The sequence below is a fragment of the Anopheles coluzzii genome, chromosome 3 (assembly GCF_943734685.1).
Source record: "Anopheles coluzzii chromosome 3, AcolN3, whole genome shotgun sequence".
In the NCBI taxonomy this organism is placed as follows: Eukaryota; Metazoa; Arthropoda; class Insecta; order Diptera; family Culicidae; genus Anopheles; species Anopheles coluzzii.
Window position 1 is genome coordinate 1,348,597 of NC_064671.1, and position 25,030 is coordinate 1,373,626.

Here is a 25,030-nt window from a genome sequence, read left to right on the forward strand (position 1 = left end):
AATATGTATTTAATTTGGTGCCATGACCAGGATTGGGACAGACAGACAAAGAGAGAGCGAAAGAGCGCAAAGATTTCGTGGCACTGCCGAGATTGATCTTTTTTTTATCATACAACCGAACATAACTCAACTTAAATGCTTTGGCCTCCCGTCGCCATCTCACGCCGAAGGGCGGACAGCTGAGGGCATTAATTAAACGCCCCGTTTTGGCACCGCCGTTGGAAGCGAGGTGTCCATCCTTGATCGACATTATGGCGTGCGGCTGAGGTGAGTGAGCTTTAACGATGCTTTTTTTTACACACCTCTGAAGCTCGCAACGGTGGTGGGTTGGTTGGGACGGACTGTGCGAAACATATTTGGGGGTTGTTTCTGTTTCCTTCGTTTCGGACCACCCCGCCCAGATCATTGCCCTTAAGTTGAGTTTAACACTTTCACGTGGAATTGTTACCACGACGGCGTCCGTGTCTTACCATACATACCTCCCGAAGGAGGAGGGAGTGTGTGTATTTATGCGCTTTTTGTGCCTGGCTTGTTCTATTTATTCACTTTCCTCACGGAAAAGAGCTGTTGTGTTGTTCACACATATGTGTAGCATGATCGATCGATCGCATGGAACAAAAAAGCAAATCTATTATTACGGGTTGCGTTTGTTGGGTGTGGTGTGGAAAGCACGGGAAACTCAAGTTGCATGTCTCAGTGCAAAATGTGCTACCCCGTGGTACGTTGGCCTGGTTCAATAGCATTTCCCCGCACTCTTGGAAGGAAGGAAGCGGAAAATCGATCGAGAACAGGAAATGCTTGAATTCCGGCACGCTCGCAAGAAAGGTGCTAGTTACAGGGTTTGGGCGTTGTGCGACGATGCAGCACTATCCGGGGCCTGTGGGAGGCGTTGTAAAACTGGAGCAGCGCGCCTCACTGTTCAAGGCGGATGCTTATGGAGAGGATTTGAATATTGAACCGATGGAGAAGAAGCGCAGTCGGTGCGTCGATAATGTGCATGCAAATTATAGTCACACACACACGCGTGTATAAGTGTAGTGTGCACACGATTAAGTGGCATTAAGGTGCATTAATAGAGATTTGCAAATGCCGCCCGGTCGCATGCAATGCATGGTGGCGTATGATTGGTTCCCCCACACGCAACCATTAAGTAATTAATAGTCGTTTTGCGCTGGTCAGCTCTCCACAGATGAGTGGTTTTTGCGGCGGCGTTGTCGAGCTATGTTGGAAGTTTGTTAGAAGTTGATTGGAAGTGTCAGTAGTAATCTTGGATATTATAAATTACCGGATATCTCCTGAGGTAATCTAGAGAGAGAGAGGACACATTATAGCATCATATGGAAGATTTTCTATTTGTTCAAAGATTGTCAAACCCTTAAGGGAACCTTCAGTGACGTTGCATCATCTCAAGAACATTGGTTTAAAATACAATCACTCACAATGATCAAACTCTATAGTTTGTCAAATATTTATGAATGATCAATTATGCTCAATAATCGTTAAATAAATTTGTGTCCACGCATGAAATAGCTACGAGCGAGCGATAGACAACAAATTGATTCGAGGGTTAAACGCTGCTAAAGGTTGCGATCTTCGCCCTTCTGGTGCTCCTTCCACCAACAGCCGGCTGCTCAACCGCATGTCTGGGCGCGACAGGCGTAGTTTAAGTCGGCTTATGTCAATAAAATGAAATGAACCCCGGACCTGGGGATCGGGGCGAGATCCGTTTGGCTTAAACAAGACCGAGCGCGGCATCGTTTGTGTGTCAACCGGTTCGATGAATTAAAGCGACGTAAGCGAATTTGTTAGATACACATATACCGTGCTACCGCAAAGAGCGCTCACACTGGTGCTTTCATTAACCATCTCAATTACACAGCACTGCTGGTGGAATGGGAGGGGTCTAGTGGGAAGGAATATAAGGTACGACGGAGTGCTTACTTATCATGCTAAAGCGGGTTCCCGTCGGGGTCAAGCTTTATGATTAAATGTAAAAACGCCGGCGTTTGGTTGTTTTTTTTTTTGTGCGTATTAAATCGATATCTAAACTAGAAAGGGGATAATTGATTAGCAACACGATTAAATTACGCACTTTTATCTGGGTGGTTGATGATAATGTTTCTGCCAACCAACACCGTGATCCCGCAGCACGGTGCGTTGTCTGTGCGTCTTCCGACATTGATTTTTAACATGTTTGGGTCGAGTGCCAAGATTCAAAGTGGTTACGTCAATGGTCGGTGGCCGTGTCCATTAGTGTCTTGTCATTAATTAATTAAAGAGAAATATGTTGCGCCGCTTAGTTTAGCTGTAATTAGAATGATTTGATTAAAAATTCAATTAGAGTGGTCTGTGGTGTTTTATTTTGTTTGCATCAGCAATGAGTGAAGGGAGTGAATAAATCTTTGGAAACAAGCGATTGTTTTCGTGCATAAAACATTTCACATAAATCGTTTTGTGATTGTTGGGTTGTGTTGTACAAGTTTTCAGTCAGTGGGTTCGCTACGCCCATCGTGCGTCGTCGTGTTAGGCGCAGATTGAGTGGGTCACACGAGAGAAAAAAAATCGTTGTTTTTGTGTAAATCGTTGTTTTGTTAAGGTTGACGGCAACGAGTTTTGATCGTGGGATTTGAAATGTACATGAAGATGCAGAGCGTGTTAATATTTTTAGAAATGGAGTCCACTCGAAAGGTTCAATGCTCCAGATTGAGACAATTTCTGTTGGGACAACTTCATTGTACCATGAAGTGCACAATTGCCTTTATCTCGTGGTGAAATGCAGGCCACGCAACTGTAATTGATTTTCACTTCAACTAACCTTCATTGGCAAAACACAAAGCGAATATCTAATGTCTGTATGTGTGTGCGTTGCACTTCTCTTACGAGTTTATTTGCAGGGTGCAGTTTTTTTTTGTGTGCTGCCCATCTTCACTGACACGCAATTCAATCGATCCAATTAGCTTATGGATGCCGATCGAAGTGCGCGCACTGTCTCGCTCTCGTGTACGTCATCATTGGCTAGAAATAAGGCACGTGTGTATACACACACACACCGACTGAGACCGAATGTCCACGTCAAGAAATCGAGGAGGTGCAAGGCTTAGAGCACTTGCCCCAGAAACTGCCCTCTCGCTGCTGTACAGATTGATGGTGAACAGTTTTTGGCAGCACGCCGAGCATCGATTTTTTCACCCACATTACTCCTCTTACGCGTGCTGCAGCCGTGGCCGGCACGCTTTGCCACCAACACTTCTTCTCGTTCTGAAGTGTGTGTGTGTGTGGTTGTCTCAAGAATGTTCATCTGTGGGCGGAAGGTGGTGGCATACCTATTTGACGCCGAGATTCCAGCACGTGTGCAGTTGCAATTGCTTGCGGGGTGGTTGAATATTGATTAGCATAAAAAAACGCAAATTGGAGGGTAAGCTTTTGAACTGAAATTTGGTTCAACGTCACTCAGCACACTTTGAGGAGAGGGCTAATAAAATAACTCGATTTTGTTGGCAAGAAGGAGAGAGAGAGGTAGGTCATATGCAAATGACCTTACGTGCAAAAAAGCACTTTCAAAAATTGAGTGTACCACCGCAGTGATCCGCTAATTTCGGTACAGAACCCACGGTTGCAGAGTATCCTCTTGACATTTTGGGTTTACAAAAATGTGAATGGAACCTTGCTGCCAAGTGGCAGTATTTTAGACTTCCCGTGGGTAAATATTTGCATATTGCATTGATGCCCAATTTGCTGTAGAGTTCGTAGTATCATTCAGAAAAAGGACACAGTCTTTACTTGGGGCATGGAAAGGCGATTCTCTTCGGCAGTTGGGATAGCATTGTGACGCATGGAATAGGTACTTCATTAGACATCTATTAAAATGTCCCGAACTGAGGCACACGCTAGTCATCATGTCACCACGAATGCTTTAACTAGCGCGTCTTCCTTTAAATAAGACATCAGTTATGTCATTACCCACAGCCCAAGTACCCACCATTGCGCAATAAAAGAGAAACATATTCTGCTCACGTTATTCGCAGGCAGGTTTCGTCGATAGTATCTCCCGCCATCTCCGGCCATCCCTCCACGGTCATCTGGTGTCGTACGGCGCAATCAAACAGTGCCATCTGTTTGTGGGAGCTGTCGATAAACTACGGAAAGTGCAATAAAAACAGACGACCACCATTCGTTGGGCTGGCCGTGGGCGTTGCAAGCGGCTTGTATTAAGGCAAAAGGCAGGAAGCATCAAGCACAGCACTCCCTTGCTCGTGCGCGCCATCTTCTGGGTGACGGTCGGTCGTTGGCGTACGTCGGTACCATACCGGTCATTGGCGGTGGCGCCATCCGTGCTGCGACTCCGTTTTTCTCCCTCGATACTCGATGTGGGGGCATTCTTGCTCGATGTTTTCGATGCTCTCAGCTGTTTTGTCCGCGAAGATCCATTTAAGAAGTAAAGGCAAAAGACGACGTACACAAACACACACACACTAGCAGGCTTGATCATCGGTATCAAAGAGCCATGTGCTTCGTGTGTTTGTCTCTATACCACCTCGGCAGTAAGCGTGGTCTGTGGAAGGGTGGCCCGATGGGTGCCTGGTGCATATGGTCTGGTCAAGGACGACTGGTTTTTTCGTGCGTCGTAGTGAAGACGGTGGCGGCAGCAGCAGCAGCGCGCCTTTGAACTGCAGCAGAGAGCGTCTCTTGGTTGGTTGCGTAAAGTTCTGCTCCGTAAACGTGCAAGATGGTTTCATTCATGCGCGCGCGCGCCAGACTGCGGCTATGGACTGTGGCTGTACGGGGGAATGGTTGCTACAAATCCCTTTTGGACATACACTTTTGGGTGGATCGATCGTACAGGGGAACAACAAAAAGGCTGACGGGTTGAGTGACATTCGTAGCGTTTAGAGTGGCAGATTGCCGTGAAAACACCTACGCACGTACGCAGGTTGTCCGTTTAATGAGCAACCTTCTTTTTTATGGGGATATTCTCTGCTCTTTATTAGAGTCATTTAATCAACATGGTTTTATGAACTCTCGAATGTTTACGAATACCTTGTTGTGCTGTGAAATGCTCAGGTGCCCGAAGTTGTTACAGTTGAATGATTTACCGTCATCGTTTTGAATAAACTATTCATCAAATTTTTAGATAAACTATTCATCAAACTCCATCGCGAATTGTTCTTCTTCTCCTCGAGACGATCGTGCGAATGAGAGAATTAAGATGTTGTAAAGATATGATCTCAATTTTCTTCTGTAGGTTGGAGGAAAACTGCTTCCTGCTGCGTCGTTGACTGATGGCAATTAGTTGCTAAATTACTACGTATGAACCTGAGAACCTCTGCTGAATAGTGGATTTAAATGATAAACCATCATCTTGCCAGCGCTGATGATGCCTTACACAAGATTATGTTGGCTTTATCTTAAGAAGATGCTGCGTTTCGCCAAATAAATACACAAGAAAGACTCTGCGCTCCGAATCGCGTGCGCCACACTCCGTGCGATAGTTCACACCGAGGTCAACAACCTGTTGAATGGGCTGAACTGCTGTTTTCATTTCGATAAGGTGCAGCAGCAGATGATGATGATGAGCCGCCCCACGAAGCCTGCTGCAAAGCGTGAAACATCGTGGACGACGACTTCCCCGTTGTTCCCATTGCGGATTAAATTATGTTGCATGACCAATTAATTATAGCTCGTGCATCGTGTGCTTGAAAGAAAGGGGAGGGGGAGGGGGAGAGGGGTTTCAAGAGAATTGGGGAGTGACGGTTTTCACGATCGAGATTTAGGGTGCATAAGTTTACCTCCGTTTTCGAGGGTGGGTAGAAGATGGGACGGTTTGTGAATGCTACGGGACACCGTTAGTTGTGTGCATCAAACGAATATGAAAGATTTATTTTTTCTTGGATGAGAAGCAGCGCAATTCCTCCCGCTGCCTGGGGGTGATTACTGTGGTTAATTTGGTGAAATGATTTGGAGAAAAGTTCAGCCTGTGAAGAAACTTCTCCGCGGGAGGCAGCTACCGGGCACAAGAGCATCACGCAGTGAAAAGCTTATTAACCCGTGTTCACGGATACAATCACATTCGTACATCTATTCCCCACACACGCGGACACACGAAGGGGCGAGGGTTGTTCGTGTGGCCAAAAGGGTGTACTTATGCGCCTGCACCACGATGCATAATTCATCGGTACAAATTTCCATGTTTGACACGCCGATATTGTGGGAGCAGCTTAAGGTTTCTTCTATCTTGCCGCACGCTTCCTCTCCGACGCAATCGATTCGTGTCGTGTGGGGTGTGTGTGTGGGTAATTGGCGCGGAAAAAGGGTGAAACTCTCTTGCTCTGGTGCGACGTGAGAATAATTTATGCACTCTGGAGAGCGGGAAAAATATGCAAATATCAAACTCCCGAGCCCGCCTAGTGGGACGTGGTGATGTGGCCAATGCTTGAGGGTATAGGATAAATGTCCCCGTTTCGCTGGTGGAGAAACTTGTGGAGGAGCAATAGATTGAGGAATTGGAATTTGCTTTCTGTCTAGAAATTTTCCGCATCCGCATTGGCCGCTTCGAACCCGGAATTGGCACGACAACTTTCCGTTTACGGCAACACAGGTCTCAAAAGTGCTACATTACTTCGAGGGAGAAAAGTGCATGCGATTCGAGGTGGAAAGAGTTCTAAAGCACGCTGTTTACCCGTTGAAAGATCGCAAGAATATACGCAAAACAGGTGATGAGGAGGTTTGTTGGCTTGGCTGCATGGTATAAACGCGCTTCACGCGCAAATGTGCATTCGGTGCAGTTTTTTGTTGTTGTTCTTCCTCATCGATTGTTGCTGCAGCGTAACCTTGACATTGTACATGCATTGTCAACTCAGCTATCGCTTTGCACCACAGGGGCAATGCGCTGTGAGGAACGGCCGACGTGCGCTGAATTTACGATCAGCTCGGTGCGATGTCAACAATGACGTCAGAAAGGAGGGAGAGACAGAGAGGGCATATAACCCAGACACAAATTAATGGAAATAACAAGCCCTTTACGAATGGACATGATACTAGTATGACTGAACAGAGAGGAAAGGTGCATTAAACATGTAAAATCAATTAAAGGCGTTGGGATTGAAAATGGATCCTTGTAGCGATCTTTTTTCCATTAAGTAATCTCATGCAAGCTTGATCATGCAATTCATGCAAGTGATTGTTTGTTACCTCCACAAAAAAATATATCCTTGGGTAAAAGCTTGATAAAAGTCTAACAAGTACAAACAAGAGCTACTCAAGATACATGTGGGTCATGACCACATTTATCAGATGCGTTGTTTTTACACCAGTTTGATAAAACATATCTTATCTGGCGCTAGAAGTGTGCGAAATATCGATCTATAAACGATGTAAGGCGTGGTGTGCCCATTCGATAGTAGCACGATCAAATCCATGGGTAGCGGAAATTATCCATACCATTACAAAGACATTCAATGTAGATACACTAATCTCGTTGTTTGACTCATTGTGCAGGGCAAGACTTGTAAGCTCGTTAGGTTATTGTGCAACGATTGGGTTTGTAAACTTCGGTTGATCGGAACGATTCGCCCTCAAGATTATGAAGCCCTATCACGCCTAAGTCAACCCTGGATGATGAATCATGCACGTAGCATGTGGCTACCTGCTTTATTATTACATGGGAACGCTAACTACAAATCTCTATTTTCACTTCTCACGACCTGTAACGATTTAATACGTATACATGGCAGATGGAGTTGTTGCAGTAGCGGACGTGCATCACGAGTCATCATTCGTTCAGTCCCTGATTGCATTTCGCCTAGATCATATTCCTCGTCACGCATGCATTATGTGCGTTCGCAGCTGTTCCACCTTCTCCGTGAGATTATCTTTACAAACGCGAAGAAAGTTATTTGCTTGATCGTTTGGCGGAGTAGCACGATCCTATCGTCATATCGTGAGATGAAACTGACTCTATGGGCAAATAGTTGTGAAGTCAATCTGTAGATGATGTTGTCTTAACAGCAGAGCTTGTGGGAGTGTGATTTAATGGTAGTCGTACGGATCGTAAATAGCGCCGTTAATTGTAAATCGCTTAGTTTTCCAAGATACTGAGACGGGGAATCTCTTAACCCGTATGCTAATTGACGGCTGGTGATGTCATTACTATCGGCAGTTGGGTAGACAACAAACCTACTACTATTGGTGAATGCTTGTGCTGTTGTTATGCAGAAGCCCTTTTACAGATTCGTCAGGGTGCATGCAGCTCGTTTCCTGTGTGTGTGGTTCCCAAAAAGGCGCACGATTCTGCTGCATGCATTCCGTTCGAACAAACGGAGTTCAATGATGCTCTCTTAACTGTACTATAGACTGTCGGCGCTACTGCCACTCGCAGAAGGAAACGAACCGCGAGTACATAGGCGGAAGGTGCAAAAGGATATAAAAATTGCATCACAGAATATAGTTCTTTATGCATACACTGGAGAGTGGTGTGTAACCCAGCTAAATGGCGACGGTGGTGAAGAAGATAACCACAAAGCGAAGTTGTCCCGGCGTCTAGCCGACCGTTTTTGTTATGTGTGTTTTCCCCCTGGCATGTACGTGAGAAGACATCCAAAGTGGTCGTCGTCGTGTGGTGTAAAATGTGAAGAAACACCGCTTAACTTCCTCATATTTCCTGTTTCTGATATTTTGGTATCGTGTACAAAAACAGACAACTTTGTCTTCATTTGAACGGTTGGCTTCTGGTTGTTACACGACACCGTCCGATGTCACAGTGTTATAAGCTTTGTAGGCGCAAATCGGGGATGATCGGGGAGGGACAGGATAAAGTGGCAAGTTTAAACCGATGCCACGTGAGTCTGAGAGCGTAAACTTAATCAGCAAAAGGTAGTGCTACCGCTGCTGCCGCCGCCCGGAGAATGAGTTTAAATTTCTTTTCAAATACCTGGAACGTGTTTCAGTTTCAGCTGCATTGGAGGATGGGTTTTTGTGGGGGATAACTCATGGCTTTGGGAATCTCATTTTGAATGCGTTTCTACATCCTGCATCTCGGATTACCTGCGGTTAGTATGCGCTGATGGGAAGTGCAATTTCTTGGAAGTGCGCACAATTATCGGAAGGCTACTGTCGTCTGCAAGAATGGTGAGCGTGAAGATATTCGGATTCTATCCCATATTAGTCGTCCGTTCCATTTGGGATGCTGCTGCTTTTCCTTACGAAAGTAGCGTGCGTCGTGTAGGCAGGAAATTGAAGTCCGCGGACGCGTTGTTCTCCACCAATCACGCACGTACATGTCATTATTTATGAGTGTCTGTTCGTGATTAAGTTTCTGATGAGATTTTAATAGTTTTATGTTGAACTATACGTGACTCCAGCTCACTGAGGAGATGGGTGGTGAAAAAGAAAAATAGTTGTTGCTTTCAACGCGTTCAGTTGAAGTGTTTCATTTTTGTATTTAAATGCATGTTTAACGTGCAACGATGTCAACAGTGCAATCGATCAACCACGACGTATATCAATCACACAAATTGTCAATGGTAGAGGGTGTTCGTAGGGATAGCAAGCACTTCTTAAAGTGTGCAGATAAAAAAAAATCGCTAGGTTTCCTGTACTTCCAAAACAACGACACCTTCTTCCCTGTACCGCAGTTGCACCGTAGTACACCGTTAACTGCCGCCCGGACAAGGTACAACACGAACGGCTGACAAGCTGACCTTCGGAGTGTTGCTGCGGGCGTTTCCTAAGACGACGAGTGTCAAACGGCTGGTGGTTCAAGATATAAATACCTTTGGGCTAGCCAACTTGACTGTCTATGCCGTTTTAATCTTCCCATGTGTGTGTGTGTGGTGTGGTTACTTCCGTGAACCCCAACAGTCAAGTTTACGCACACAGGCGTGCCTATGTGGCGATTACAAGGGGACAAAAACTGACCCGTTTTATGCAAACTTTTGATGCGATGTGAGGTGCATATACGTAGAGGGCAATGCAGCTCGATTACACTATTCACTAACAACAGCGCGTAAGAGGGAGGGCTCACGAAACGAGTTGCGAGATGGAAGAAGTCCGTACATGCTGCTGCAGCACACAACACGCATAAGAAAAAGGCAGTGACCATCCCGTTGCAATGACTTTGACCGCTAATTCAATTAATTTGCATACAAGTGCGGAAACTTTACCCCAATCAGCGATGCAACGATGTGTAACCGGTCGTGTACCAGCTGTTGTAAGCTAGATCTTACAGTTGTACCGGGCATTCCCGATCTTTGAACTTTCTTCTCTCCCCGGTCCGGCCGTTCGTGGCGTGAACAAACGCTACATGGTAATTGCAAAATTAACCGTTAATCAAGCGTGTATGGTTTTACCAAGTTTTGTGTCACCGATTTCACATCCTGTGTAGTGGTTTGGTCCATCGTGGTTTGGCCATTCTGTCCTCACATTCATTCCCGATTGTTTACTAATGTTTTCTCTCTCTCTCTCTCTCTTTCTCGGACATCGTTTCAGAATTCGTCCACAGATACCGCGTGAGCTAATCGACATGTGCCGGGTGTGCACGCAGGTCACGCCTGGTGAGCCGCAGGTTTTGCTCGGATCCGATAAGGCCTTTACCTTCGACTATGTGTTCGATATGAGTACGACGCAGGTAAGTGTTAAAACATAGGCGCGCGGAGCTTCCACCAAGGTTCCGGTAGAAATCCAACGATACCAAAGCGCCGCAAACGTTTTGTCCATGGACGGCGTGTGGTGGTGGTGTGGGTTGCCTGCTGCGTACGTTGTTGCGTAGGATGTTGGAGCGTGTTCGTGGGCCCATGGATCCAACACAAAACGCGCCATTAGCGCTAGCTGGCTGACTTGACCGACCGACCGGCTGGCCTTCCTCTTCTAAGAAAGCGCTGCTGAGTGGAGAAATCAGCTGAGTGTCGTTTGTAAAACGCCATTGATAATAGAGAACGATTTGTTGTCATCGAATCGATTATCGTTTGCTTCGGAGGTATCACGGCTGCATTCGCATGTTGCAGCACACACTGTGTTTTGTTATCATTTGTTCCCGCACAGGGGTGTAATGTTGAATGATGATAAGCGATAACAATGCATCTTCCCGTGGGTCACAGCTAGACTGGACTGGACAACAGGTTAAGGTGTACATACGACGTAAGGGGTTTTATTTCCTTTCGATAACTGTTAGCATAATCTACTTTGTTTGCATTACGGCCAACCATTTCAGCCAAGTCGTTGAGGTTCGTTTGCCTTTTTGTGTTATCTTTTGTACTGCGGGTGAGTTGTCGCCTTTGGCAGTGGCACATCAAAAGAGGCTTCTATTTTATAAGGAACAATATTTGCCATCATCTTTTCGTGTGTTGTTTGTGTCGCTTGTAACAAACGGGACACGCTGCTGGTGGTAGCACAGTGGCAGCGGGAAAAAATGATGCATTCACGTTGTGCAAGCGCTCAACAGTTATGGTGGAGGGATTGTAAGGTGTAGATAACGCACGCGTATGTGGGCGCACGTGCAGCGTTTTCAGGAGACGAGCCCCAACCAGTGTTGTTGATGGCTTGGCACCTTTCAGCAGTTTCTTTTACGCTCGTTTTTTTTGTAATGTCGACGAGATGAAAAGATGGAATGAAACATGAGACGTGTGTATTTTCACTTGTTGTATGGCATCTACCGTTTGCTACGGAATGGTTTGTTGTGTTAGAACTAGAACATCGGGCATGATAGATGTGCTTCCAAGGTGTCTCAATCTCGCCACGACATTTCAGCTATACTATGTAAGAGATACGTAGCTAACAATAGGAAGATGAGAACGGTGGCGGATAGATCTCGTGCACCATTCCTCATGCTCAGCATGGCGCTTATGAGGCCACCAGCTTCAACGGATGTACCCGCCGGAGAAGATGCGCTCTTTACCGGTTGAACCGTTTTTTTTTATGGATCCATGAAAGAAGAAACAAACCATCACAGTTGGAGGCACACCGGCTCGTTCTTCAAAATATCATTTGACAGTGTGTGGTGGTGGACGGGTGTGTCGGCATGGCATGGCATTTGTTTATTTCCGGCTGCTGGGCAGGGAACAGGTGGGGGTCCAGCGTGTTTGGTGGTGTGGTGCATTACCAAATTGTGAACGCACGGAAATGTGTCGTGTTTGGAGTAAAGCACACAAACTCCGGAGCTCGGTGCACGACCTCCTCGGTTCCATGTTGGGAGAAGAACCACAAGCTAACACGAATGGATGGGATGTACTTTGTGTGTACGTGATTTGTTGCTTTACTGCTGCTGTTACTGCTGCTATACAATATGCAAAGCAAATGATTACAAAATGCTCTCTTAAGGCATAACAAACAACCGGGCGCGCGACAGTGGCTCGGAGGAGTGGCAATAGCAGCATCCAGCATTTCATTTTACTTATTTGGCATGAAGCGACACTTTTCGTCCAACGTATTTGCAGATTGGGTTCATGCTTGCCGCTGGAACGATTGCTCTTTATTTTGAAGAAGAAAATAATGTAGGTCGAATGAGTATGAGGGCATATAAATGCAGAAAAAAATGTACAGAAAGAGAATAAAATATTTCCGAATATCTTGCAGACTTTGCTATAACTTTATTCTTTTACATTGAATATTTTACAGGTGTCCGTGTACAATAACTGCATCGAAAAATTGGTCGATGGCGCACTGCAAGGTTACAATGCTACAGTGTTAGCGTACGGACAGGTGAGTTGCATAAACAGCAGCAACAGTTTATCGAATGATTTTTAAAAAAATAAAATGATTCTATTTGCAGACCGGATCTGGTAAAACGTACACGATGGGAACTGGGTTTGAACGAGCCCTGCCAGAGGCACAAGAAGGTATCATCCCGAGAGCAGTCCGGCATCTGTTTGAAGGCATTGCCCAGCTACAGCAAAACCCGTATGACGAGGATGGAACGTACCTGGGCACGGTGACGTTCAGTGTTGCCGCACAGTTTATGGAGCTCTACAATGAAGAAGTTATAGATTTACTGGACCCTTACAATAAAGTAAGTGTGCGAGTTTAGCTTGTTGCGAAAGTGGATCCGTTTTGTAACATTCGCTTCTCTGTTTCCAGGGTGCTCGAGTGTTTAAAATCTTTGAAGATGCGACCGGTGGCATCTCGGTGGCGGGCGCAACTATCAAACCATTGGCTGGTCCTCAGGAAGCTCTGAATTGCTTGCAGCAGGGTGCCCTCGCTCGTACCACCGCCTCTACGCAAATGAACGAACAGTCTTCGCGAAGCCACGCACTGTTCACCATTCTAATCCGAAGGCAGCGTGTCATGACGGCCGAGCAGTGTGGTAACGCTGAAGGTGACACCGAAACGCTCACTTCCAAGTTTCATTTTGTCGATCTGGCTGGTTCGGAACGACTGAAACGTACTGGTGCCACCGGTGAGCGGGCTCGCGAAGGAATCTCCATCAACTGCGGCCTGTTAGCGTTGGGCAATGTCATATCTGCGCTGGGTGATAAGACCATAAAGGTTTCCCATGTACCGTACCGGGACTCCAAGTTGACCCGATTATTGCAGGATTCGCTCGGAGGTTAGTGAGACGGTTTTGGTGTGAGAGCTGGTCGTTTAAGTTGCATAACAATTGTTCACTCTTCTACAGGCAACAGTCAGACGATAATGATTGCATGCGTATCGCCAAGTGATAGAGATTTTATGGAGACGCTAAACACGTTGAAGTATGCCAACCGAGCTCGGAACATTAAAAACAAAGTACAAATCAACCAAGATCAGAGCTCACGGACCATATCGTTACTGCGGCGAGAAATTGCCAATCTTCAGCTCGAAATTCTCGAATACAAGCAGGTGGGTTTGTTGTGAAAGTGAGTCATGTAACAGAATTATTAATCAGTGTGTATGATCTGTTTTTCTTGTTAAAATGCAGGGCAAACGCAGCATCGATGCCGATGGTAATATAGCCATATCCGATGTGTCACTGGAGAATGAAATGCTATCGCAAGACAATAAGCGACTGCAGCAGCGAGTGAAAGCGATGCAAGAGACTATAAATGCCTTAACGGAAAAGAATGCTGCATTGCAGGCCCAGCAGACGATAGCCTCTCTGCACAAGGCGTCCGCCGCTGGGGACGGTGGTGCTGATGCTGCGAGCACTAACAATGGTTCTAGTCCGGTCGGCACGGCAGGTGGTAACGATTCCGCCATGCAGGAACTGATAGTCGGTTATATCAGCGAGATAGAAAAGCTAAAGGCGAAGCTAATCGAATCGGAACAGATGTTCCAGCAATTCAAAAAAGCTAAGAGCTCGCAATCGAAGCTTGGCATAAAAACGTATCCGTTTATCGAAGATAATCCGGAAACGATGATCAATATGTTAAAGCACGAGATGGAAAAGGAACGAGAAACGCTGATGTCCCGATCGTTACCGGGACTCGAGCACGAATCCAGCAGTATGGACCAGAACTCGGATAGCGATTCGGACACCGAATCGGACGATAAGGCTGAAGTGTTGCGTGCGGAGATGTCCGACGTGAACTCGGACATTGAACTTAAAGTGCGGCTAATAGAACAGCTGGAAGAATCTCAACAGCGGTTGCAGATAATGCGACAACAGTACGAGAAGCAGTTCAACTTGATGAAGGAGAAAATATCCAACACCGAACGTGAGCGTGATGAAGTGCTCGCCACTATCGGCAATGGAGGTACGGGTGCTATGAACAACAAGGGACAAAATTCAGGTAATGAGACGGCTATCAAACGCGTGAAGGAGGATTACGAGCGAAAGCTGAACGAGCTGAGGCGCCAGCTGAACCATTTCCAAGCGACGAACAAAGAACATCTGCGGCTGCAGCGCAATATGCAGGCGCAGGACGCAAAGATCAAAACACTACGAGGTGAACTGGCGGAGCTGAAGCAGGTGAAGACACGACTGATGAAGAAAATCCAAGAAGAGAGCAACCGCCACAAAGAGATGGAAAGCCGCAAGACGCGCGAAATTGCGCAGCTTCGCAAGGAAACGCGGAAGCATAAAAATATGATAAAATCACTGCAGGCACAGGGTGCCGCCAAGGATCAGGTACTGAAGCGAAAGACTGAGGAGGTTTTCAACCTACGAAAATCACAGCGCGGAATAATGAGCTTAAAGGCGGCCGGGCGTGTGCAGGGCAACACATCCATTGGCAGTATGCTGCAGGGCACGAAACGCTTCAAGAGTCGCTGGGAAGAGTTGCAGCGTTCGATTATGCGAGCGGCTCGCACACGGCAGGCGGTGCTGGAGCTGGAAATGGAGCTGGAGCGCGTTATGCAAGAGCGTGACGTGCTGTCACGAGATCTGACAAACTTGCGACAGCGAAGGAAGGATAACGCTGAGTCTACACTACAAGATCTCGTGTCGGAGGAGGACACGATAATAGCGAACATGAACTACTTGCACGACACGATCACGGAACTACAAAAGTCGATTATCCAGATAGAGGATGGAAAGGATCTGAACTCGGAGCACTTGATGCTGCAGACTATTATGGAGAACATCGGAACCGTCGAGGAGGCCAAATTTATGCTGCAACGTGTCTGTACCGTTACCATTGGGCATGTGTGCGAGGCCGGCGTGGCACAGTCCAAGCTGCGTGAGCGAGACGCACTACTAACGGAGCTGCAGCGTGATACTAGCGTACAGGAGCAGCTACTGCAGTACATTCTGACGCGGGCTCCTGCAGCTTCCGCGTCGGATGCTAGCTTTAGCTCCGCCCAGTCGGCCAACTCGTACGCGACTCAATCGCAAGCGAATTTGTTGGAAAATGGCGAACCACAACCGTCCTCATCACAGCAGTATCGTTTACCCCACGTGGTGGATTCGACGACGCGCAGCCCCTCACCGAGCAGCAGCAACACAAATCTGTGAGTAGCCATGTTTTCATGCTCCGGTTCGTAAATGAACCTTTTCTTGCAGCTTTTATTCCCATCAATAGCGCACATAACACAGGCAAGCTTTTCCACCTGGTTAGTTTGATGAATGTGTAAATGTGTGGTCTTGAGTGTGTTAGATAGTACGTATCAGCACTTTGCCAGTGTGTTTAATGATTCAACGGTCCTGTTTACATCAAAATCTTGTAAATGTATCATAGGGATCATCAACGGTCTTCGACATGCTGGGCTTTCTGATGCGCGTCATATAGATTTCAAACCAGATATTCAGATGCCCATCGTCTTTGAACTTGTATATTAAAAGATCTTACTACGTTTTCTTTCTTCTGTGTCTTCCCAGTTCTCGAAGGTATGCGCAAATGCAACGAAATCGAATGAATATTGGTTATGAAGTTGTCCGACACAAGTCTCAGTCTAATTTGCTACAGAATACTTACTCCTGCAGCGAAATAAGAAAATGACGTCAGAAACACTAAATTTGACTTAGTAGTAGCTTTATGTTTTCGGGCGAATATTCTTCGTAGAACTAATGTTCTGCATTGTAGAATTTACAGTGCACATGTGTTTTATTTGTTAATATCCATTCATTGACCTTCCAGCTGTTAAGTTATCCGCGTAGGGTTGTGCTACGTTTTTAAAGTTTATTTACGTGTGATATGATATGGTTTTATGATGTATTTTTTGTTTCTTTTTCCCCTTTTTAATTTTCTTTCCGGGCTCTTCTATTCGCTTTTTCTCTCCTTCCCTGCTGTAAATGCACTTACCCCTCTCCGTTTACCAATATGGTTTTCTTCGACCACGTTACGACGGTTCCCCTTGTTAAATACTTCCCCTGTCCTGAAACCCTTGCATTTTGGGATTGAATGAAAATTAGCGATTCTATCGTCACCTACAGGAACTCCTCGAAACAAAGACGAAACCCATCGGTGGTGCCCTCGGTGGCTACCATTCAGGATTTGCTGTACGGCAGCAGCTCCAGCTACGTCGGTCCTGCCGGTGACGGTGCTGGTGGCGTTGGCATTCCCGATCGGAATCTCAACCACAGCGCCGGCAACGGTGGAACGGGCGCTAGCAATGGAGCCAGCAGTGGCGGCAGTAAGCTTGAGAAAGTGGGTATTTGTATTTATCTCGAGGATTCCGCAGATGACGATGACACGAAGCACCCGCCCTCTCTGCAGGACCGGCACGAAAGGTCGGACGTTATGACCCGCTCGTACACGATACTGGACGGGGCGATGGATGCGGTCGCGGCTGCTAACGCAGGACTACCGATCGCACCACCGCCACCAGTGGCTCCCGTTCCTGCCCGTACGTTTGTACCGCTTTCGCGCGTTCCCAGTGCACCCGGTTCGCTGAAGTAAGTAGTCGCGGGCAATGCAACGCTGCCTTCGGTGTTGGTTTATGGGATTCTTTTGCTTGCTTTAAACTTTATACTGACCTTTTGTTGTTGTTGTATCTGCCTGCGTGTGTTATGGATGCTGTGAGATATCGGTGATCGAAATAGCTACTTGTAAGTAGCTTTCATCCCATTGTTTCGTGTACATCGGACATTAATTGAGGATTGCGCGATTGAATTTCCGCATGAGTGCGTTGTGACCAATAACCAGAATGCTGTGCTCTGCTTCCTGTTTTCGACTGTGCACCGAGCATGTATGCGTTTGGTGGTGCAAGTCATCTCTATCTGTTGCACCCGGAGCCATGATGTATCGTTTCCCTTTGTTTTAGAAAAATCATGCTGCGTCTACTGGCCACCATCGATATGTTGTATCGTCTGCTACCCATACAGGCCTTTCTAGAGCTTAAACGGCTTATAGAAAGCAGTTTGACCACCATCGGTGAACAGTTGCTTCCTCCGGCAGCAGTACTGCTGGAGGATAGCGGCAGCATCGTCCCGGCAACACTGCACTACCGAGGCCACTCTGCCGCTGCCAAAAGAGAAAATGGATTGTTAGCTAAACACTGAACCCCAGCATACTATACTGTTCATCTATTCTTGACAGCTTTTCTGATTAACATCGGGAGTTTGTTTGCAAGAATGGTGTTGCTATTGTTTTTTGTTTGTTTAGTGTGAGCGCGCTTCTGCTAGAAACTGCAGCCAATATTAGCTTTATCAACTTGAGATCGATGGATTTGGTATTGTTTTGTTTTTTTTTTCTTCTTTTCGTTTGATTTTTCACTATTTCATTGCAGAAAGTTATCTCTGCGGTCGGGATTGCACACAAAGCTTTAAGATGTAGATATAACTTTTGATAGACAGCACTAGTGAAAGAATGCGTTGTTTTTTTATTGTCTGTGAAAAATGTAGAAATACTGACGGGTATTGATTGTGATCAGTCGCACTGCCATTTGAATAAAAGATTTCTAGAAGGTAAACGGAGTCTATTTTGTGATACTGTGGGATGAAGAGTTTTGAGATGGTTTGGAACACCATGACATTGCCGCTCCACATCCGTACGCACAACAGCAGTAGCTATGTTTGTATCATGCAAGGGAAATCATGCATTTAGCACGCAACAGTCACAACGATACACATCGATACACGTACTTTAATCACAAAACTCGACACACACCCATCTTGCAGAGGTTTGCAGCCGCATCAAGGATTGTCGCGCCAGAACAGTACGGCATCGCCGCTGCTTGCCAGAAAATCGTTCGAAGCGAGCGGTGCTCCCTCATCCCCAAGAATCAGCCGAAGGACGTTTACCAGCAAAATGTCTCCCGGCATGTGAGTATACTTGTGTTGATTATTGGGCATCAGTTACAGAAGGTCTGATTGATTGACTTTCCCTCGACGATCGCATAAATAGTTGTTTTTGTTTTAGCTGAGATCAGGCAAAGTTTTAAGCCATTTATATAATGAGAGAAAACCACTTTCCCACTTGTTGCCCTTTCAGCGGTTTGATAAGTGACCATCAGTTTAAGAACTCGGCAGTTTACTACTACGGCAAACGATGATTGATGAACAACGAAGCTTTCTCGTAGATAATGCTTCTCGGCACGCGCACCGATTCCCCATATAGGATAGGATAATAGCTCAATACCATTTTTCATTAGCGTACCGTATCTGATGGAGTTGACCAACTAAAACCAGTTATTTTGTAATGTATTAAACCTTCATGGCCGCGGAAATGTGCAGTATCAATACCAGTCGCTAACCTATAGTAAAAGATTTATATTTGTTATACCCAGTATTGAATAAAATTGATAAATCTAATTTAGGTTTTTTTAGATCAAAACAAATAATTCAAACTTGAAATGAAGTTAATAAAATAATTAGTTGTTTTTGTACTACTAATACTACGAGATCGCTTCGTCGTTCATAATGTTTGACAGTTTTACAGTTTCAGATAATCTAATAAGCTTTAATATTGACAACAGCATGTTTTAAATGGTTGCATTTGTTATAAAAGATCCAAACCTAAAGAACTGATTTGACAGCTGTTTTCGTTGCGATATTCATATTAATCTCTTGCCAAAAATTGTTTCATTTTATACACCCAACCATCATCGCTACAAACGCTCGAAACTAACCAAACCGCGTTGGACCCGATGCTTGACCGATGGGCGTACTTTAATAATGTGCGTGTGTGTGTGTGTGTTTTTGCTGAACTGACCTGACTGGCCGCTTGCTTTAATCACACAACTAAACGTACTGACACATCATCATAAACCACCATAATGCACCCGTGCACAAAATCCGCGTAAAACCTGGCATGAGTTCTGCAGTGAGGACTCGAACGACGTACCAACCTCGCCACCAGTTTACCGGCGGGGAATATCCCGCGAGGATAATGGGGACGTGTTCTCCCGTCTCGGTGCAGGAACGCAGGATCCTCAGCCCGGAGGAAACATCAAGGAACTCAACGGAAGGGTAAGATTCAGCTGGTGGAAATAGGTTGGAAGGATAACTAATGGAATAATTTCCATTTCAGTACAAGGCTGGCTCCCCGCTTATCTGCACCCACGTAGTTGAAGGACACACCAATTCGGTGCTCTCGATCAAGGTGAGCAATCAGATGCTGTTCACAGCGGCAGCCGATCGTACGGTGAAGGTTTGGGATCTGCGAACAAACTCAACGCCACACTGTCTGACGGGACATCTGGGCCCGGTGGCGGCCGTCGAGTACGATCGGGTGAACAATCTACTCTTTTCGGCCTCGGGAGCCTTCGTCAAGGTGTGGGATCTGCGGAGCAGCAACATTCGTCCAATAATTACTCTATGGTAAGTGCAAAAGAAGATCCTGGTGTATAGCGACAGTGGATTTGTAAGGGGGTATTGTTTACTTGTTGCAGCTCCTCCGGAACGACTCTACCTGCCAACGCTACCCTGTCCGATCTAGTGCCAGGTGAATGCTCCATTACGGCCCTCACGATGGGTGCATCGGGTAAGCTGTACACGGCCGCCTCCGATAAGGTGCGCTTCTGGGATCTGCGTCAATTTTCAAGCCTTGGCCGACTGTCCGGTGGCCACCAGGCGGCCGTCATGTGTTTGACCGCTTGGGAGGGACCGAACAACACGGACCTTGTAGCGACAGGATCGAAGGACCACTACGTGAAGGTGTTTGAGGTGAACTCGAGTGGCGGTGTTGTGCAGCCCCTGTTGAACCTGGAACCACCGCATTACGACGGCGTACAAGCGCTAGCCGTGGCGAACGATGCCATCGGTGTCGATGCGGAGCTGTTTTCCGGGAGTCGTGACTCCGGGATCAAAAGGTGGGACCTGCGAAATGGAGAGCTCAAGCAGTCGCTCAACAATGCCCATAAAGGATGGGTATCTGGGATGGCCATCTACGGCGATATTCTGCTGTCTAGCTGTCGCGGTGGCGTTGTGCGCCTGTGGAATATTAAAACTTGTGACAGTCTGGCCGAAATGAAAACGGAACAGTCAATCAATGACATCGTAACGAGCGATAATCGCGTGTTTACTGCATCGAAGTGAGTATTTACTGTATGTGGTTACATTCATCCTCCTACATTTCCTGTATTTCCGTTTCTAGTTAAACAATAATTTCCTACCTTTCGAATCGATTTTGATCGTAGCTATATTTTACTTCTTGATATTAAGCGGTGGTGTGGTGCGTTTGACGATGGATCGGTTTTACGGTTCTCTTTTCCCTTTTCTCTTTTCTCTTCCTGTTCTCTTGCTCTCATTTGCTTGTTCCATACATTCTCTTTATTGCTCTTCGTTGAATGCATTCACATAGTTCCGGTGAGGTACGGATCTGGCGATTTGTAACCACCGATTGGGATTCGCTGAACGCATCTTCGTCCGGTGCTGGATCAATCGGCGCCAGTGGCAATGGTGGTGCAGGTGGTGGTGCAGGTGGTGGTACAGGTGGTGGTGCAGGTGGTGGAGGTGGTACTAAAGCAAAACGTTAACTAAACTCATCCCAGCACATTATACATGCCGATTTAATAATGCAACAAACTTCAATAATCTCTAATGCCTCAATTTTAAAGATTTTAACACAATAACCTACCTTATGTCTAGCATGTATCGTAGTAGTTGTAGGGCTGATTCCGGTTCCTTATGTGATAGTTCATAACAAAGGATGTAAATCATCATAGCGCAGCTAACGGAAATTAATAAGCATTCAATTGAAAGGAAACTAGCAAGCATGCACCGAAGGCTTAAAGTAAAACGATGCCAGGGAAAAGCAGAAGACTTATTGATGTAGCGATTAGACTGTACGATGTTTCATCTGTGAAAGGCAAATAATAATTAAGTCAGATTACTTCATGAGCAAATGGGCTACAGCCATACATTGAGTTTGATTGCTTATTTAGCATTTGTGTTGATTTAGTTTTTAACGATCATGTAATTAGCAAGCAAGGCTGCTTCTTTATTCACGCTCAGAACTATTCTATTCAAAGAAGAAAAGGAAAAGAAGCAAAAGACAGAAACTGAGTGGTGATAAGAGTTGGAACAATATGCTTTGAACATAGAACAGTACAGCGTATGAAGGGACAGATGAAAGGAACAGGATCTTCCTAGTGGACTGATTAGGTGTGTAAAAACTGGATAGCGGATTCGTACCTTCGAGTTGTTGGTTACGGTTGGGCTTTGGAGATAATGGTTAGGCTTATGATACACGAAGCTTGTACATTTTAACATGCTACGCTTATTTTATACTGAGCCTCTGTTTTCTTACAACTGATGCAAAATTCACATTTTTATGTATTTCAATCGAAAGGATGTGGGCAAAATTAATCCTCTGGCTGATGGTACTGGTGTGGACGTTACAGATGATATTGTTCTTCTTCTGTCCAATTAGCTGCAAGCAAAGAGCCTAAATGATGGAGGGTTTGCTATCCGAGACATTAGAATAGGTAGCAAAGTAAACACAACACACCCACCCCCTCCCAAATTGAGTGTTTTGTCCGCAATGGACCAACGTTTCAAACATTCCGTGTTAACTGTTTGTTTTAAATGGAACTATCTAATATTTGCTAGCAGCTATGTGACTTAACTTCTGTCTTGTGCAACTCATGAGATAAAGCAATCGATTTGTAAGTTTTCTTTAAAGTATTTTCTTGTTGTTTTCGGATGTTTTGCTCGTTGTTTTCACATGTGCCATTTTCATATTTATCGTTATGTTGTACTTATTTCATTGATTTTGTTACTGTTTTTATGTTAAGCTCTCATATGTATTGACACTGATATATTTTTTCTTATGCTAGCTACGCAAAGTTATAATTATTTGAATGATACAAAGAGTACATCGACACTTTGACACTTTGTAAATACAATAAACTACTTTTCTATTGTGAGGTGTGAATATCTTTCAGAGTTCCTGAACAAATTAAAATTGTTAATCAGTCTTTTTATTATATCTATTACAAAGCGCTACCCGTTTTCGAAAGCACCAAATATTATGTTGTGCCATTCTGCTTCCTTTAATTTTAAAACCTTAGTGAAAACCTTGTTCATTCGCCGTAATTGATCGTCATTCATCCTACACCGCTTTCGCTTGATGTATCATGTTTTTCTTCTCAATGTTTTGCTTCTTGTTTGAATAGCGATTGTGCAAACCCGATTGTAATGTTGTGTGTTTTTTTTCTCTCTATCACACCCTCTCCCCCTCCCAGCGATGGAAAGGTTCGTCTGTGGCGTGTTTCATCGGCAATTCGACGACTAGGACCGAATGAGACTAGCATATGACGCCAGAGCACGGAAGCGATGTCCACATCTGGTCGGTTGATGTACACCAGACAGAGCAGTTTGCGACACAATGTAATGACCCAGTCGGCTGAACACTCCAAACTCGTTGCTGATGGCAGGGCAGCCTTACCAATAATGACTCGCAGCAGCTATAACCCATCCACAGCGACGGTATCCTCATCGTCAACATCGTCCTCATCGTCCTCGTCATGCGCCCCGTCGACATTTGCTTCCGTGCCTCCGCTAGCTACAGGTAGACCATTAGTGCCCAACAGTGCCGCGACCGGTTTGGCAACGATGTCAAGCTCGTTGCGAAACAGCAAACTCTATCGCAGCCTAAACCACAACTATCTCAGTATTTTGAATCGCACAAATCGAAGGTAGTTGTTCCTACTGGGGCTAGTTGGTTTAGAGATAGGTTAGATTATTCGTGTTGAAAATCTATCAACACTTTTGCTTGCCTCTCTTACCATTTATATGCTCTCTTTCTGTGTCCGTACACTGGGTTACAACAGCATTGGTGTATTCCCAGTACAAAGAATTTGTGTTCGTTGTTTAGATAGACACAAAACCAGCCTAAACTCTGTATCAGGTTTTGCTTGATGGTGTATATGCGAAAACATCGAGCTTACTAAACACTATCACCAACATCGTATTCTTTACGTTGTGTATATCAGTAATCTTTTGTGTGTATAAGCTTACAGCATGCTCTAGCTATTATGAACATGACATAAACATGATTTAGGAAAGATACTTATTTTTGTGTTGGGCGAATTATTTTCTATTTTTGTTTGCGATTTAATTATCATTTCACCATGATTAATTGATACGACCACGCGGGATACACACATCCTGCGAACACAGCAGAAATGGCCAAATTTCTTACGTTTAGTTTTGTCTTTTCCGCGTTGCGGTTATTTTTACCTAATCAATTATTTGTCATTTACCATACATGTACACGGAGTATGTTTAATATTGGTTGTGATTTTAGTTTATAGAAGAAATCGATAAGTATTTACTTACTTCGTTTTGCTTTGTTAGACTCCACCTATTATTACTTAATCAACTATAACCAGATCACTTTCTTCACAGTATAATTTGTATTTGTATGTAAATCTTAATTTGAATTGAAAGTGATATATGGCTCTAATGACAATTTATGATTAATTTTTACCAGTATTCTCGTATGGCAGCAAGCAGATTATGTCTTTGTATTGCAAATGTCTTTCTGCCACGATCAGTATTGCGTTGTTAAATGGCAGAACAAACGTTGCGTTAATATTAGAATTATTTTTGCATAAAGATCAAGCCCAACTAACACTGTGACCGGCTTCTTTCGTTGTAATGGATTACAAACATTCCAAACACAATCCTTGTTTTATTTGCTTATGGATAGTTATTATGCTCCAAGCTCAACTGCAACTTGATACGATGAGTATATGTGGAACAAATGGAAGGATAGAAAGGATTTATGAAAGAATGCAGGTACATTAGGGGAGCGAAAGTAAGTTTAGATTGTGTCCGTGTGTAGAGTGTGTAGTACTGGCACGAAAAGAATGTTTAGGATCGTCAACGCAATGTTATGTAATGGATTGTAATAATGAATCTAACTGATCGTTATTGAGTGTATACCGATGGCAAAGTCTGTAACGTGAAATCTAGAGCTCGACAAGCACAGTAAAGATGCTACTTAGGAACGTTCAAATTGAATAAATAAAAAAAAACTACTAATTTGCAAAACAAATCCTATCGAAAGTGGAATTGAAAAATGAAAATGTTGAAAGAAATGTTACCTTTGGCCATAAACAGTATTTTTCTGCCACATGGGATACGGCCTGGAAGCGAAATGATGCAAGTTTGGCTTTTACAATGCAATTTAGATGTTTCTTCGACCTAAGATACGAGTAAAAATGGTTTTAGCTATTTTTTGAAACAATTAAACCATCATAATGTGGCAATGTAATGAATATTATTTCAACGCCTGTA

General features: G+C 44.9%; 1 protein-coding gene across 6 annotated transcripts in view; it reads left to right on the forward strand.

Moving 5' to 3' along the window:
- LOC120959964 (kinesin-like protein KIF21B) overlaps positions 1-24,788 on the forward strand; it is a 40,930-nt gene extending 16,142 nt beyond the window's left edge. The window contains exons 4-16 of one of the 6 annotated variants that reach the window (XR_007452781.1): positions 10,483-10,621; positions 12,607-12,690; positions 12,761-12,997; positions 13,066-13,534; positions 13,604-13,806; positions 13,886-15,855; positions 16,757-17,239; positions 18,464-18,607; positions 19,609-19,753; positions 19,815-20,104; positions 20,176-20,817; positions 22,077-22,392; positions 22,972-24,788. Coding sequence is in view for 5 of the 6 variants with exons in the window: in XM_049610680.1 (XP_049466637.1) it covers positions 10,483-10,621; positions 12,607-12,690; positions 12,761-12,997; positions 13,066-13,534; positions 13,604-13,806; positions 13,886-15,855; positions 16,757-17,239; positions 18,464-18,607; positions 19,609-19,753; positions 19,815-20,104; positions 20,176-20,817; positions 21,087-21,261 (4,981 nt within the window). In the remaining variant the exon portion in view is untranslated. Of the gene's footprint in view, positions 1-10,482; positions 10,622-12,606; positions 12,691-12,760; positions 12,998-13,065; positions 13,535-13,603; positions 13,807-13,885; positions 15,856-16,756; positions 17,240-18,463; positions 18,608-19,608; positions 19,754-19,814; positions 20,105-20,175; positions 20,818-21,086; positions 22,393-22,971 lie in introns of those variants that run through there. The other 5 variants (XM_049610682.1, XM_049610683.1, XM_049610680.1 and 2 more) reach the window with 5 other exon arrangements.
- Positions 24,789-25,030: the final 242 nt, after the last annotated feature.